The sequence below is a fragment of the Armigeres subalbatus genome, chromosome 1, assembly GCF_024139115.2.
Source record: "Armigeres subalbatus isolate Guangzhou_Male chromosome 1, GZ_Asu_2, whole genome shotgun sequence".
NCBI classification, from domain to species: Eukaryota; Metazoa; Arthropoda; class Insecta; order Diptera; family Culicidae; genus Armigeres; species Armigeres subalbatus.
Window position 1 is genome coordinate 209539398 of NC_085139.1, and position 17422 is coordinate 209556819.

The 17422-nt window shown below is 47.5% G+C and overlaps 1 protein-coding gene across 1 annotated transcript; it reads right to left on the minus strand.

Annotated features, from left to right (window-relative positions):
- Positions 1 to 2491: 2491 nt before the first annotated feature.
- Positions 2492 to 3295, minus strand: LOC134206959 (uncharacterized). The gene has a single exon (XM_062682701.1). It carries the CDS (start codon positions 3293 to 3295, stop codon positions 2492 to 2494), a length of 804 nt encoding a protein of 267 aa, XP_062538685.1.
- Positions 3296 to 17422: the final 14127 nt, after the last annotated feature.

Consider the following 17422-nt stretch of genomic DNA (forward strand, 5'->3'; position numbering starts at 1 on the left):
TTAGCTGTTTTGTACAAAGACTTCACTTTTGATTAATGTTGCAGTGTGACAGCATGATGGAAAACGATACTGATAGCATGGATAAACACGGAAGTAATGTAGATAACATGCACGGATTCCGAAGTATGCGAAATGGCCCTAACAATCAGTTGCCAATGGGTCTACGTGCGCCCAACTACGTTCTTTCTAAGGCGGTGCCCCATCCAATCGAACTACAGGGTGCTCAGCGTCCAAGAAAAATACCAACAACTAACAGATATATTGGTCCCAGCATCATAATTCGAAGACGAAGGAGAAGATTAACAACAACAACGCCGACGAGAGCAACAACGATTTCGCGAATTTTGAAAAAGCGAAGAAAACTGAGTTCAACGACATCTCCACCTAGGAGCACCACCAAGCATTGTTCTTCTGTCAAGCCTACCACGAGCTCGAAATTCACTACTAAGTCAGCTTCCACAACGGGAAGAACAACGACTCGTACAACCACTGTTGTGGCAACTTCCAGACCATCCATTACTACAGTTCGTACAACAACAATGACGATGGTTAGCAGTAGAACTACCACCAGGCAACCGGATTCAACTTCGAAACTAACGACTACCACGTTCGAAACTACCAAAGCTCCAACTACTGTAGTAACACCTTTGATAACAACAGATCAATTCGTGCCTGAGCTCACGTCTACAGAACATGCCTATAGTAATACAGCTACACCAATGACGAGCTCATCTAATTCTTCTAGTGACTACATTTATGACGACTTCACCAATAGTGTTGAAACCTCCAAACATTACAGAACGACAGAAATGGCATCTGTCAATATCCCACGATCAGACGATGAGTCCACCGTCCAGACTTCCCAACAGGAGTTAACAACTGAGGGAGAGCTCGTTACAGGGAGTCCCAGTGACGACATTGAATCAGTTTTGGATAAATACGACCGCCCGATGGGGGACGAAAATTTCCTCAGTACTTCGACTTTGTTTTCAACATCATCGAATGCTGAATTCGATTGGTCTACGCCGTCTTCGGATGATAATCATGTCCAAAATCCAGATCTAGTTGATGAGACAAATTATTCGAACGGCTTCGAGGAAAGTCATACGAAGCGATTAAATAACCGAGATAGAGAGAATGATGGAAATGATTTCATTTGGAATGACTGGCCTAGAAGCCAAAACAAACGTCCTAGTGAAGGTCAACGTGGTAACCGATGGGATAACTTTGGTGGAGACCAGAATCACAAATACAACAGAGATCCTAACAATAAGCGGAAAGATGATCGCGACAGAGACGCAAATCGAGGTGATCGTGGACATCGTGGTTGAAATGGTGGGTCAAGAACAGACCAAGGGCACAGAGTGAAGCACGTATACTGTCCGACTATCCCAAATATATTTTGTAGAGCTAGCAGGAGTTATCCACTCAGGGGTTTTAAATTAGTAGGGGAGAATACTTATTGTTGGGAGTCTAAGACATTCGCCAAATTGAAAGATAAAAATAACGAATAATTACACTAAAACACAGGTACAGCTCAACTGGTATACATTTTCTTTGATGATTGGTGCTCACTAAAAATTACAACTATTAACACAAACTCAATAATTTTAATATGTACTAATGGAACAGGATAACCTTTCTATTATCAGCATGGCACTTTCTATTATTTACTCATGAAATTGTTCCATTTGGCAACCAGACATAGATGTAGACAACTGTTAATGTATTGGTGCTAAATTCTGTTTGTTTATATCTTTCAGTCAAAAAAATCACTTATACTGAAGGACCGCACGCTTTTTTTATTTCACTCAATTTTGGATCATTTTTGCCTTTCTCGTATACTAAGTATACGTAAAGGCTATATGTTCGCTCCAAAAATGAACTTTTTATAGGAGGCCCGGAGACCCATAGTGTTATATACCAATCAACTCAGCTCGACGAATTGAGGTGATGTCTGTGTGTGTGTGTGTGTGTGTGTGTGTGTGTGCGTGTTTTTTTTTTTTTTAATGGAGGGATGAAGGCAAATCTGCTTACAGACACCTGAAATTAACACTCAGGGAGTGGGGTTGACGCGGAAAGCAGAAGGCCAGCCCGCCGAACCCACTAAACCCACCCAAGCAACAAAGGTTACTTGAGTTACCCTCTTCTAATGCCCTGGTCCCTCCGGGACTTACTGGATGTCAATACTTCGGAGAGGGGCTGTGCTCATGCACTTCTCTTGTCCAGCCTCTAGCAAGCATTGCTAGTTCGCTGCATTCTCCTCATCATTACTGATGCAAGTATGACTGCGTATCTCCACTACGATACGTTTTGCATTTGGCGCTCGTACAATTGCTCTCACTTCTTAATTACGGCACGGTTGCATCGATCATTGGGCGTACCGATTGAGTGCCGAGGTCGGTCCAGTGATTCCGGTTGAAGGATGGCTTCCGGTTCACTGGCGCCCCGACGACTACGAACCGGTCGTTTTCCCACGATCGGCTACTATTCATCTCCTTCGCTCACTATCCAGTGCTCTCTGGTCTTCACGCCATTTTCGCTGCAACGACAGCATGATCTGCGTTACTGCTCTGTTCACCATGTTCCACGTATTTTCATTTTCGCACATTTCCTGAACGATGTTGTCGGGATTTATGCTTCGAGTGCTGACCGTTGAGATCCAACTCCGTTCTGCCCTGAATCGTGGACAGTCGAATATCACGTGCTCCGGTGTTTCTTCACAGTTCGGACAGGCCGCACAAAGTGGAGACTCTGCGTGTCCGAATCTATACAGGAACTGCGTCAGAAAGAAGTTGACTTCTCCGTGTTTTCTGTCCTCCCACGACTGCAGGTTCGGAATGAGCCGATAGGTCCACCTTCCTTTCGAACTACTGTCCCAATCCTGCTGCCACTTTCGCATCGAATCGACTCTCGCAATCTTGCGTGCTCCCATCGTTCCACGTAGTCCATAGCAGGCACAATCTTCCTCCAATAAGATTTTGATGGGAGTCATGCCTACTATGACGCAGACCGCATCCATCGAAATGGTCCGGTACGCACTTGCCACCCGCATAGCCATTAACCTGTATGTGCTGTTGAGCCGTGTCAGGTTCCTTTTCGTGATTCCTCCTGCCGCCCAGACGGGAGCACCATATCTGAGTACAGAAGTAGAAACGCTGGCTAGGAGTCTCCTCTTTCTGCTACTAATCGCAGAGCTATTCGCCATTACTCTGGTTAATGCTGTGGTGGCTTTTGCTGCCTTATCGCAAGCGTAATCGACGTGGCTGTTGTAGTTGAGCTGGTCATCGATCATCACCCCCAGATGCTTCACTTCGCTTCGACTCGATGGTGACCTCCCCGACCGTGATTGTAGTCTGCTGAACTGCTTTTCGATTGCTGATTATCATCACTTCGGTTTTATAGTAGGCTAATTTTCGCACATCCAGCTCTCCACTATTCCTATGGTCTCCATAGCACGTACTTCCACCTCATCTACTGTTTCTCCGATTACCAGGAGTACCACGTCGTCCGCAAACCCAACTATCTTCACGCCTCTTGGTAGTCTAAGCTGCAATAACCCGTCATACATAGCATTCCACAACGTCGGTCCCAGGATAGAACCTTGTGGAACACCAGCAGTTATTCGTACTCTCTTTAGTCCCTCATGTGTTTCGTAAACTAGTGTCCGATTCTCGAAATAGCTCTTTAGAATTCTGCAAAGGTATCCCGGAACTCTCATCCTGTGTAGAGAGTTAGCTATTGCTTCCCAACTCGCACTGTTGAACGCATTTTTCACGTCTAAGGTAACCACCGCGCAGTAGCGGTTACCTCTTCTCTTTTGCTTCTTGGCTGCTTCAGCTGCTTCTACGACTTCCCGGATAGCGTCAACTGTGGATCTGCTCTTTCGGAACCCAAACTGCTTGCACGATAATCCGTTGTCGCCTTCTGTGTAGATAGTTAATCTGTTGAGGATGACCTTCTCCAGGAGTTTTCCGACCGTGTCTAGCAGACAAATAGGTCTGTAGGACGATGGGTCTCCGGGTGGCTTACCCGGCTTCGGCAGCAATACTAGTTTTTGCCGCTTCCAGCAGTCGGGAAAGTTTCCTTCATCGATGCACTTCTGTAACGTGCTACGGAACATATCCGGGTTCGCCTGGATCGCTGCTTTCAAGACCAGGTTGGGGATACCATCTAGTCCAGGAGCTTTGTTTGCTTTTAGGCTTTTCGCAGCAGTGATGAGTTCCTGATTCGTAAGCAGGGCTTCATTCGTACTGGTGTTATTTTCGCCATACGGTGTGGGTGGCCAGACCGTTGGCTCGTGGTGTGGAAACAGACCTTCGATAATTGTCCTAAGCTTTTCTGGGCACCTCTCTGGCGGTATCGATGGACCTCTAATCTTTGCCATAGCGACCCTGTATGCATCCCCCCATGGGTTAGCATCTGCGTTACGACAGAGCTCTTGCATGCAGGCTGCCTTGTTGAGCCTAATTTCCTTTTTGAAAGCAGCTCTTGCTGCGCTGAACACAGGTCTACGCTCTTCCCTTTCGACATTGTTGCGGGCTCTCTGCATTCTCCTCCTTGCTCTAAGACAGTTGCGACGGAGTTCGGCGATCGTTCCATTCCACCAGTAGACTGGACGGCGGACATGTCGTGGCTGTACTTTTCTCGGCATAGTTGCATCGCAGGCTCGAGTCAATGCTGCAACCAGCTCGTCTGGACTCAGGTTTACCAGGTTGCGCTCGAATCTAATTGCCTCTGCTAGCACCTCCTTGTTAAAGGTTTCTGTCTTCCACCTAAGCTCTTTGGTACCACACACACGTGCTTGTATCGCTACTTTCTCTCCGACGCAGTATCGGACCGCCTGATGATCGCTATGTGTATAGCCTTCGCAGACTCTCCAGTTTATGTTCCTCGTTAATGCAGGACTGCAAAAGGTAACATCAATTATGGACTCTCTGCCATCTCTCCGGTAGGTACTCGTCGATCCTTCGTTAACCAGATCTACATTTAGCCTAGCAAGTGCTTCCAGCAGACTCCAACCTCTTTGGTTAGTGAGACGGCTGCCCACTCTAACGCCCAGGCATTAAAGTCACCAGCGATGACGACTGGCCTCCTGTCGGTAAGCTCCGCTACTAACGTATCCAGCATCTGATTAAACTGTTCACTTGTCCAACGTGGGGTCGCGTAGCAGCCACATATATAGACTCCGTTAACTTTGGCGATCACGAAGCCTTCAGCTGCACGGTACACGATGTCTTGGAAAGGATATCTCCCTACTGTACATATTGCGGCGGTTCCAGCGTCATCTGCTACCCAATTCCCGTCTCCTGATGGAATACGGTATGGATCCGAAATGATCGCAATGTCGCACCTCGATTCTCTTGCGGATTGCCACAGCAGTTGCTGTGCGGTATCACAGTGGTTGAGATTAATTTGTATTACCTCCACTGTGATTTACCAGACATCGCCTGTTTATACGCTGGACATTTCTGACCGCCAGTAACGTGGTCTCTACATCCATCATTCCTACAGATTAGGCATTTTGGTGGCTTTTTGCAGCTTTGCGCTTTGTGGCCATCCTCTCCACACCTTCTACAATTTCGTGCCAGATGGCCAAACTCTTGGCACCTGAAGCACACCTCTGGTTGCCGAGAGAGGCTCAGTGAACATACCGACCAACCGACTTTAACTTTTCAATGCTTTTTCGGCTGCGTCTACCAGAAGCTTTATTCCTGCGACCTGTGTACCGGATGCCCCCTTCTTAGCCGAATTGTCATTTCGACGGCTCCCAGATTAAATTGCTCCTTCATTGCGGCAGTTACATCGTCTGCCGTTGTAATCTCATCCAGATCCACGCATTGGAGTTTCACTTCAGGCGCCATACCTCTCACTTGCGCTTTATCTCCCACTACCCTCTCTGTTAGCTCCTTATATGACGAGCTCTTGCTCTTCGAGTATTTTTTTCAACTCAAAGATCATGTCACCCGCCCGTGTGCGCCGGATTTTTTGTACGTCGGCACCGAAGTCCGAAGTCAGTTCTGCAGTTGTGCTAATGGTTCGCAGGACCTCCAGATATCCTTCCTCGCTAGTCTCTTCTAGATAGAAGCGCCTCGCCTCTCTTTTTCACGCTTCTTTTGATGACATTTTGTCTTCGCTCGCATTAATCCGATTATTTTTCGTCTTCTTTTGGACCACCTGCCAGGGTGTCCTTATGTTGTCATCGTTGGTTTCTTCCGGCTGTGCGACAGCCATGCGTTTGAGTAGAGCGTCTCTTTGTTTTTGGAGCCTTCTGGTCTTTTGTCTCCGGGCGAGGACCTATGCCTCTTTGGCAAGGATGCCGGTGTGTTTTCCGGTTGCACTATCTTCTCTTTTCTGCTCTTGTTGGGCTCTTCCGGAATCAGTCCAGAGGTGTGTCCTTTTGCAGCGCCACTGATGCAAGGGTGTGTTTTGCATCAGTCAATTCTCTCTCAGCTTTTTCTGCTCTCTGCTTTAGGTTGTGCCACTCCGTCATGGCTGACCCAAGAGCCCTCCGGATCTTCAACACCAGCTCTTTGATGCCCTTATGCACATTATGCTTCTTGTCGACGAACTCGTGGAGCTCTTCTGCCCAGTTCTTTGCTGCTTGTATCTTCAGCTGTTGTTGAGGCACGTTCCAGCCGTTGTTCGTGGGCGGATGCTGCTCATTATTATCGCCTTGGTTGCTTACTTGCGTTAGCCTTCGCGGTATAACCGCCTGGCGCTGTACTTCTGTCTTTTGGTCTGCTGTGGCGGAGACCTCGTCAAACCACTTGTAACGAACGGATTGGACACACTTGCTCCTTCGTTGAGTTCTAAATTGTTCTTCATGTTGAAAGGGTCCCCCCTCCGGATCGTTATCTCTGCCCGTTGTAGATAGTCGCCTATAATGATCCCATGGGTACCTATGCAAGCAGTGAGGTCCATGCAAGGGTTGACACAGGTGCTTTATGGCACCGTGTTCAGAGCCGGATCGACGTAGATCAGGAATGTTACATCTGAACCTATTACCCCCATGATTGGTGGCGGGTTTTGAGCGTTTCCGGAGGCCTGCCAGGTTGTTTATCGGGACGGAGGCAGTCGCACCATTAGCCTGCTCGCCGTTTCAAGGAGGTGTCACCCTTCCTTACTCAGGGAACAGAATAGCACGACCGTCAGCTCATTGTCGTTTTAACCAAACCATAAACCGTTACTCATCCAATGTCGTTCGCCATTGCCAGTATGCCGTAATCAGAATCTCACTGACATCGATCCTGATGTGCCGGTGGGCACTCCTGCTTGTGTTGGGCTGAAGTGCTTTGGAAGCGGCACGGGTCGCTTGTACAGAGCTGCTTATAGACTTGTGGTTTTTAGTAGAGATTCAACAGAGCCCACTGTTGAACCTCCGCCACGTCCCCTAGGCAGATTCCGCTTAGTTGACTGGGAACCAGTAAACTGGTTCCAGGGCCTGGTCATCTCCTGAAGGAAACGCTGACTGGTGGTTTTCCATTGGCGCCCAGGAACAAGTCCTGAGCTCCCACCCTGTGTGTGTGTGTGTGTGTGTGTGTGTGTGTGTGTGTGTGTGTGTGTGTGTGTGTGTGTGTGTGTGTGTGTGTGTGTGTGTGTGTGTGTGTGTGTGTGTGTGTGTGTGTGTGTGTGTGTGTGTGTGTGTGTGTGTGTGTGTGTGTGTGTGTGTGTGTGTGTGTGTGTGTGTGTGTGTGTGTGTGTGTGTGTGTGTGTGTGTGTGTGTGTGTGTGTGTGCGCACCAAAAGAGCAAAAAGTTTAGCTCACTTTTTTTGCACTTACCCTCAACTAATTTACTCGCAATAGGTTGCATTCGACGCAGTATACTGCCCCATTGTTTCCTATTGGCCGGATCGGACTATGGGCTTGGAAGTTATGGACAAAATACTTTTTTCTCATAAAAAAAGCGCGTAAAAAAGTCGATTTCCTCGCAACAGGTTGCATTCGACGCAGAATCTTGTCTCATCATTTCCTATTGAAAATTGGCCGGATCGGACGATGGGTTCAGAAGTAATGCCCGAAAAAAATTTTTACCGCACGAGAAAGGCATCATCACCGCTAGGTGGATTAATCTGGGTTTTTTAAATAATAGTAACTGACTGAAGACAAAACATGAGTTTTTATCCTTAACATCAATTTTATGTCATGGAGGCAGATGGGCACACATTTCAAAAGAAATTTAACCCTTATGCGGCCAACAAAAAAAAGCACATGCGTACCCAGAAATTGATATTTTCACAACTTTCAACTGATTTGAATAATTTTGGCCGGTTTGGAATCGGTAACTTATATGATTTTTGTCCCCTGTCAAGATTTACAGCTTATGTCTATATTTATACAAGAAAACCTTGAAGTAAGGCTTTAAAGTCTACACGCATATCAAGGGTTTACTAACCATTTTCAAATATGCTACATGCTTTCTACGGTCTTTAGAATAGAAAGTGTTTACAGTAAATGTTCTGAGTCAATGCAAGTACGGCCTTAGACATTTAAGGAATTCCAGGAGCAAGGTCCCAAGGTCTACCCGCGTAGCCAAAGGTCTATCGTCCAAATTCAAATAGGGTACATGCTCTTTGTGATACTTAGCATAGAATGCGTTTAAAGTATATATTCTGGGTCTTCCAAAAAACCTTTGGAGCAAGGCCTTAAGGCCTACACGACTAGTTTCAAAAGTAATACGTGCTCTTTGTTGTACTTTGCATAGAATGTAATCACAACATATGTTGTAGTTTCACAAGTGGTGCATGCTATGGTGATCCTTAGGAAAGAATGTACACAACTGTACATTTTTTATTCCTTTCTTTATCTGGTAGGCATTCTGTGTTACTTAACCGCTACTGTGGTTTTCTGCAGCCAAAATTCACAAAGAATCTATTTTTAAATTTTCCATTATTCATTGTTGTTCTCGTTACTGGCCCATCGCACCGTTAGTACATTGTGTCCGTTTGTCCATGTCGTGCATTCCAATAATCGTTGCATTGTTCGGTTGCCATTTATCCTGGTACGATGGAGGAATGCCTCCGAAAAGAATAAGTTGTCAGTCGTTATCAGGCAGTCGTGACGATAAGTGGCGTTCCCCAATACGCTACCGCATGGACTGCGCATTCGGCGACTGACGAGGGTTTGGTGGAGGGGCTGGGAATCGAACCCATGGACATTCGCTTGCAAGGTGAACGTGTAGCCAACTATGCTACGGGACCCTCCATAACTGTACGTTATATCACAACTGAAAGCTTTATCCCGGTTCCGGGGTCAAATTGTCCGATGAGCCATGTGTAAGGTTACACAAAAGTAGTGACTTAAGCGACACTTTTGTATAAAAGGATCTCTATAGCTCTGTTAAGTCCGGCCAGAGAATCCTACTTCAGGGCTGGTAGTTTTCTCAAAACGCTCTAGCCTCACAGCAAAATCTAAAAATTAACTTAAAGAATGTAAAACCAAACTTGCGTAATTTACAATTTATTTACAAAATTTACAGGTTATTATTTGAGCTAATTTCCTTTAAAATCCACAAAAAGGACGGGCTTACTTGCTGGCCAACTGGTTTTGGAGATCCAACGAAGGATGGCTAGAGATGTCGTCGACGGACGACGCACGGCTCTTCGGATCGGTTCGAAATCGTCGTTCCCTAGAAATCAATGTTTCTGCCAGCACTACAAACCAACCTATAGTTGTTTGTGGGCGATGCCCTTCTTCATTCTTGTCGATTAAATTATTGGTCCATGTAGTTCGGCAGTGCCGTCAGAATAATCGATTTTTGCATATGATTCGAACAAGCAATCTTCAACTTGGTTTACGATGAGCAGAAACCTCTAGAAGAATTTCCATACAAACTACAAACGCGATGCGGAAACCAAGGAAGAAATCGATTTGGCTCAAATGTTGCACCGTTGTTTGGGACCCCGAAAAGTATCAAGTATCATTGTTAAATATCTTGGCTGTGCATATGCACAGCATATGCTTCGAAATGGACAAATTAATATGAAATTTGCGAAAAAGAATCCACGTGTCTTGGAGGGACTCGAACCTTCATATGCAATTAATTGTAATCAAGTGTCAGTCTTCCACCGTCATTAGTCGTCTGAGTACACGCGACCGCTTACGTAAGGCAATCAAACTCATCAAATGCCTTAGCCAAGCAAGCCTATGGCACAGCAGAGTGCGATTGATTCGCATTCTATACCAGCCCGCCCAACCCGTTGCTGGGCGGCATGGAGTGCGATCCTCTCGTTTAATAAACAATGTGCACTCGCTTGACTGTGGATATACAACAGTAAAGCACATGTGGAGATAAAAGTTCAAGTGATTGATAAGTGAAACGTAAAACAATAATTGTATTTTATTTTTTTCTATTAAATTAGTTTTTGACTAGAGTATCAGATGAACCGAAAACTCTGCGCTCTTGTGCAATTCTTTTGTAACAAAAGGTAATTTGTACAAAAGGTAATTATGACAAGTGAATTAATTTATTGGAATTTATTTTAATTTCGTTTCTCGTTGGACGCTACACTATAACTTTCACCTACTCAGTGACTGAGTAAAATTGTATTGCTCTCTCAACTAAAAACTATGAGTAATCCTGCTTTTGACGGACATTAAGTAAAATTTCCGTGGGAAGAAAAGAGATGACAATACAATTTTACTCAGTCACTGAGTAGGTGAAAGTTAGAGTGTAGCGTCCAACGGGCGCTTTTTTATCCGAGTGACAAGCTCGTTTGCTTTGCTTCCGTCATCTTTTTTTTTAGAATTCGTCCACGTGGTAACGATTACGGTGACGACCGCGCTCATCCTGGCCCGCCAGTTCCTTGGCAATTAAACTGACGGAGTGGACCCTTTCCAGCCCTCCTGCGTTCGACGACGAATGAGCTGGTAACGTACTGGACCAGCCGATACCCTCCCCCGCATCTATATTTCGGCCATCAAGGATTGGAGCTATTTCCGCACGATCGGTGGCAGCGCTGTGCAACGCCCACCCGAGGATCTTTTTGCCTCGCCGCCACTGTTGGCAAAACATCGTGCGATGTTGGTGCACCCCTCGTCCGATAAACTCCCAGACCGCCAGCACCGTTCTAAATCCTGCGCAGGTATGAGAGTCATGGCCATGTTACACGATACAACACACACATTCGTAAACGAAAAAGCGAAAACGATGAATACATAAAATGAATTTAACATAATTATGTTCTCTTTATTTCTTACGCGCTGAGCCCTGTAGTAATTTTGACCGCCCGGGTGCCTTTCGTATTACGTTTCACTTTACGTTGATCTTGAGCACGTTTCTTTCCTCCGGTTTGTTACATGCTCCCGGTGTATTGCATTGCTGATATTATTCTTGTAGCCAGTAGGTTTAATAAAAATCAATTTAATCAACCGTTCGATAACCCTAAGAAGATTGCGCTCATGCTTAAAATAGCTTAGTCGGGCAATCCTTAACACGACCAGTGGTCTCTCGGTAACGAGGGTGGCGCTTAAGCCACTGCGTTTATCGCACTTCTTCAGGGTGTTTTCTTGAACGGTTACAAAGGATCCTCCCCAGGCTGCCGGATGGGGATGACTTTCGCTGACTTCCAGGACGATGAGAAGTAGCTGAGCCGGAGACACTGATTAAAGATCAGCGAGAGGTGCTCAAAGAACGGAGCACTCATGTGTTTGAGCTCGAGATTCAGGATGCTGTCGAAGCCTGGGGCCTTCATGTTCTTCGATGATTTGATATAGGTCGTCAGTACACCAGCTGAGATCTCCAACTCCTCCGAGAAGTCGTTGGGAATCAAATGGATGTTGTTAGCATGCTCGTTGACAGCTGCGTCGTGTGGACTGACGATGTTCCTCCCAAGATTGTGTGAGCTGACGAAATGACGACCTATTTCAGCGACCTTCTCTACAGGAGTTATCAAGCGATCCTTAGAGCCATTATTGTTTATTGTGATTAAAGGTGGAATGGGCCGAGGCTTGGATTTTAGTATTTTGGTCATTTTCCAGAACAGCTTAGCATAATCTGGTAGATTGCGGATCTTATTCGAGAAGTCGTTATTTTTTAGGTCCACCATTCGATTCTGGCCTTGATATTTTTTGTGATTCGATTGTAGCGTGCCTTAAGCTCAGGAAGTCCAGTACGCTGAAACTGCCTGCGAGTGACATTCCGCAATCGAATCAAATCTTTGGTGAGTGTATCGATGTTTAAGTTGTCTACCTGCTGAGCCGTCGGGACATGCTGCTCTCTGGCCACCGATATTGCCTCTCCGATGGCGCACAGCTAGCGGTTGATACTTTCCGGCGTCCCTGGACGCACCTCCTAATCGATGGTGTTGTCGACGCACTGCTGGAACCACTGCCAGTTCACTAGATGGTAGTTTCGTTTCGTTTCGTTTCTATTGACCGAGGAGCTCACTTCCGCCACCACCGGATAGTGATCCGAATTGAGCTCCTGGTAGACGACCGGCTGCGAGACGTGGTCGTTCATGTTGGCTATGTATAGGTCGAGGGTTGCGCGGACACCGGACCGACTCAGCCGAGTGGGGGGAGATCGTGTAGTGGCCTTCCTCTATGTCGTTGCTCCAGGTGGTGCCGTTTCGATTGCCGCGACTGTTGCCCAGGCTTGATGTTTGGCATTTAGATCGCCGGCAATGATATACTGGCCTTGCCTCCGCGTAAGCTTGATGATGTCCCTCCGAAGGGCAGCCGATGATCCATCGCCGGCTTTGACTTGCGTTGCGGACAGTATGCCGAAATAAACGCGATTGTGCCGACAGAAGTGGTAATTTCGACACCAGTGGCCTCGATGACACTGAGCTGGAAGCTTGGAAGCAGACGACAGTTGATGTTGTAGTGCAGAGCGATGACCACACCACCTCCCCTGGTCGGCTGGTCGAGTCGCTTGATGCGGAAGTCCGGGAAGTTGACGTTCACCTCCGGTTTTAGGTGCGTTTCGGTGATGAACGCCACGTCTATTTCCTTCTCCTCAAGGAAATCCTCAATTGTTTTGTGAGTCTTTAGCGAGCAAGCGTTCCAGTTGACCAGGCCCACCCTAACAGCCATTTTCAATGATGAACATGCCAACAGTGAAGACCTGGTCGAATCGGGTTTTGCAGCCACGCAGCTGAGTGGCGAGCTGGGAGAAGATTGGCATCAGCTGCTCCGGGGTGTAGAGCGGAGAAGATTATGCCGGCTGGACAGTTTGATCATCCGGCTGCCAACGGTACCCAGGAGGAGGAAGCGGGGGCCATTTGCTGGAGAATGAAGCTGGTGGTGGGGCTTGAATCAATGCTGCTGCTGCGGCCAGTCGCTTGTGCGGCTGCAACGGTGGAAGTACTGGTACCGCTCGTCGGGGAGCTGTGATAGCAGGAAGGTTCACCTCGTCGATCACTGGAACACGGTTCCTCTTCGGATGGGCTTTGGTGGATGCTTTCCTTCGGATTTCCAGGAACTCCGCGCGTTTCGGACAGCCTTTCGTAGTGGCCCACCACAGTTGGCGCATTTTGGATCGGCCACCTCCATCTTGTCGCACTCATCCGTCGGGTGCAGTTCGCCACACTTGTTGCAGCGCGCGGCCATGTGGCAATTCCGGGTGCCATGCCCGAAGTTGAAACATTTCGTGCACTGCGTCACGTCACGATGCACGAGCCGGTATCGCTTCCAGTCGACGACGGTGTAGTTGATTACTCCGATCAGCTTCAGGTCCTTGAAAGAGATGGAGCCATGCTCCAGATGTACCAGGTAAAGCTGATCTCGGAACTTTCTGGCCTTGTCGTGGCGAGCGATTTTGTGCACGGCGATAGGCTTGAGTCCACTGCTTTCTAGCTCTGTGATAAACTCTTCCTCCTTCATATCGTGGAGCCCTCGCAGCAAAGCCTTTAGCGGCTTATGCCGGGGAGGTCATGAGTGTAAAACTCATACTTGTGGACCTATAGGAACTCCACAATAGATTTGTGGTGATCTGGATTGGCAGGAATCACCTTGACTCCCTCACTGCAAAGCCGGAACTTGCACTTGAGGCCCTTTGGAATGAGCTGGCGGATTTTCGGCCGCAAATCCGGTGGATCGCCCTTAACGAAAACAGCCGAGCACTTTGCCATCCGCTCGGTTTGCACCTACGGCAGCTGCGATTACTGCTTCTTTCTCTTTTTCGGCGGATTGCCGGCGTCATCAAGCGGCAACGGCGAGAACACGCTGCTCTGCAAAAGCTGCTTGGAGGAGTTACCCGCGCCTCCAAGAGCAGTGCGCTTAGGCACTTTTCCCGTGACCAAACCGGCCACCGAGTCTCCCATGCCGGGTCCGGGAGAAAATAACGCCAACGCGACGAAGCGAAAACGTACACAGCGAACAAACGAGAAAAAACACTTGGAGAAGATTAAGCTGGATTCAGACAATGATGACTGCACAAGAAAGCGTGGCTCTCTTGCGTGGTAGTCGGTGGTGTCGGTAGCGATCATTTCGTGTCGTCGAGAGCAGCAGAGACCATGCAAGCCTTGTTTGGGTTGGAAATTTTGTCGTCGGAGATTTTCTTAACAAAATTGGGAACATCGTTTGCTCACTGCTAGTCGTGGATAATTAAAGTGACAAAACATTTCAAAGTGATTATTTTCAAAATAGTAACTAATGAATAAAAAAGTTTACTATTAAAATACTTATAGTATTTCAAATGCCGCGATTGCCAAAAAAGATGAACTATAGCATAGGAATTCAGCCGAAGCTCCGCCTTTTCGATGAATAATACCATTGTTAATCAGCTGATGGGTACACCTTTACATTGATCAATAAAGCGAATGATTTCTTCGTTATAGCATTGCAACTTAAGCCGTTGCTCCACCTTTTTAATGAATACATTACAAAACATTTGTTGGCGCACCTTTACGTTGACCAACCAAGCGGAAATGATTTGTCAATATTTTATTTACCTATTCAGACTAAGGTCGAAGTGGTCTGTGCGTTATATAAGAGTCTTCTCCATTCGGCTCGGTCCATGGCTACACGTCGCCAACCACGCAGTCTACGGAGCATCGTCCAGGTCTCGTGTCCGTAGAGGACTACCGGTCTAATGAGCGTTTTGTAGATTGTCAGTCTGGTACGGCGGCGAACTTTATTCGAACTTTATTGGAGAGTCCTGCGGAGTCCAAAGTACGTACGATTTCCAGCCACTATGCGTCTCCAAATTTCTATGCTGGTATAATTTTCAGCAGTCACCAGTGAGCCCAAGTACATAAATTCTTCTACCATCTCGATTTCGTCACCACCGATGCAAACTCGCTGTGGGTGGCTCACATTGTCTTCTCTTGAACCTCTTCCTATCATGTACTTTGTCTTCAACGTGTTGATGACTAGTCCGATCCGCTTGGCTTCCTTTTTTAGTCTGATGTAGGCTTCCTCCATCGTCTCAAAGTTACGTTCCATAATATCTATGTCGTCGGCGAAGCCAAATAACTGGACGGACTTGTTGAAAATTGTACAACTCGTTTTAATCCCTGCTCTTCGTATTACCCCTTCCAAAGCGATGTTGAATAGCAGACACGAAAGACCTTCACCTTGCCGTAACTCTCTGCGGGTTTCGAAGGGACTCGAGAATGCCCATGAAACTCGAAATACGCATATCACCCGATCCATCGTCGCTTTGATCAACCGTGTCAGTTTATCCGGAAATCCGTGTTCGTGCATTAGTTGCCATAGCTGGTCCCGATCGATTGTATCATATGCGGCTTTGAAGTCGATGAATAGATGATGTGTGGGCACGTTGTATTCGCGGCACTTCTGCAGTACTTGGCGAATGGCGAACACCTGGTCTGTGGTGGAGCGTTCGCCCATAAAACCCGCCTGGTACTGCCCCACGAACTCCGTTGCAATTGGTGCTAGTCGACGGCATAAAATTTGGGAGAGTACCTTGTAGGCGGTGTTCAGCAATGTGATTGCGCGGTAGTTGCTACAATTCAGCTTATCGTTCTTTTTATAGATGGAACACACGACACCTTCCATCCACTCCTGCGCTTTAGCCAGTGCCTCATCACCGCTCTAGCCAGTGCCGCTCTAGCCAGTGCCTCACCACCGTGTTTAAATAGCTCTCCTGGTAGTTGGTCAACCCCAGGGGCTTTGTTGTTCTTTAGCCGGCCAATCTCTTCCTGGATTTCCTGGAGATCCGGAGCCGGTGAAATTATGTCATGCACGCGTTTTCCCAGCCCCATCACCATACCGCCATCTTCGTCTGCCACATCGCCATTCAGGTGTTCTTCGTAGTGCTCCTCACGCTCGTTCGTAAGAATGTTCCCGTTTATGTCCTTACACATATCAGGCTGTGGCACGTGGCCCTTACGTGAATGGTTCAACTTCTCATAGAACTTTCGTGTGTTATTAGCACGGTACAGTTGTTCCGTCTCTTCACGGTCTCGATCTTTTTGCTGGCGCTTTTTTCTCCGTAAAATCCAGTTTTGTCTGTTCCGCGCCCGTTTGTATGGTGCCTCGTTCGGCCATGTGTGGTGTTGCAGCAATCTCGATCATGCTGCATTCTTCACTTCTACTAACTGCTCACATTTGTCATAATACCAGTCGTTTCTATGATCCGGGGGCACCGTGCCAAGTGCAGCGGTTGCGGTGCTACCAATGGCGGATCGAATATCTCTCCAGCCATCTTCAAGAGACGCTGTGCCTAGCTGCTCTTCCGTTGGGAGTGCCACTTCCAGCTGCTGCGCGTATTCTCGGGCTAGTCTACCGTCTTGTAGCCGCCCAATGTTGAGCCGCGGCGTCCGACTTCGACGCGTGTTGTACATCGTCGAGAGTTTAGAGCGCAGACTTACTGCAACGAGGTAGTGGTCGGATTCAATATTCGCACTGCGGTAAGTGCGGACTTTCGTGATGTCGGAGAAGAATTTACCGTCCATTAGAACGTGGTCGATTTGGTTTTCGTTTATTGGTTAGGTGATCTCCATCTGGCCTTGTGGATATTTTTGCGGGGAAAAAAGGTGCTTCAGACTACCATTCCGCGGGAGGCTGCAAAGTTTATGCATCGTTGGCCTTTGTCGTTCGATTCGGTATGCAGACTATCCGGTCCGATGACCGGTCTATACATTTCCTCCCTTCCTACCTGTGCGTTCATGTCACCGATGACGATTTTGACATCCCGCAGTGGGCATCCATCGTATGTCTGCTCCAGCTGCGCATAGAACGCTTCTTTCTCGTCGTCGGATCTCCCTTCGTGTGGGCAGTGCACGTTGATGATGCTATAGTTGAAGAAACGGCCTTTTATCCTCAGCTTGCACATCCTTGCGTTGATTGGCTGCCACCCAATCACGCGTTGGCGCATTTTTCCCAGCACTATGAAGCCGGTTCCCAGCTCGTTGATGGTGCCACAGCTTTGGTAGAAGGTAGCCGCTCGATGCCCGCTTTTCCACACTTTCTGTCCTGTCCAGCAGATTTCCTGCAGCGCTACGACATCGAAGTT

Bases quoted from the DNA above. Each gene is read 5' to 3' on its own strand.
- LOC134206959 (XM_062682701.1), bottom strand. From the start codon at position 3,295: ATGATCGATGACCAGCTCAACTACAACAGCCACGTCGATTACGCTTGC.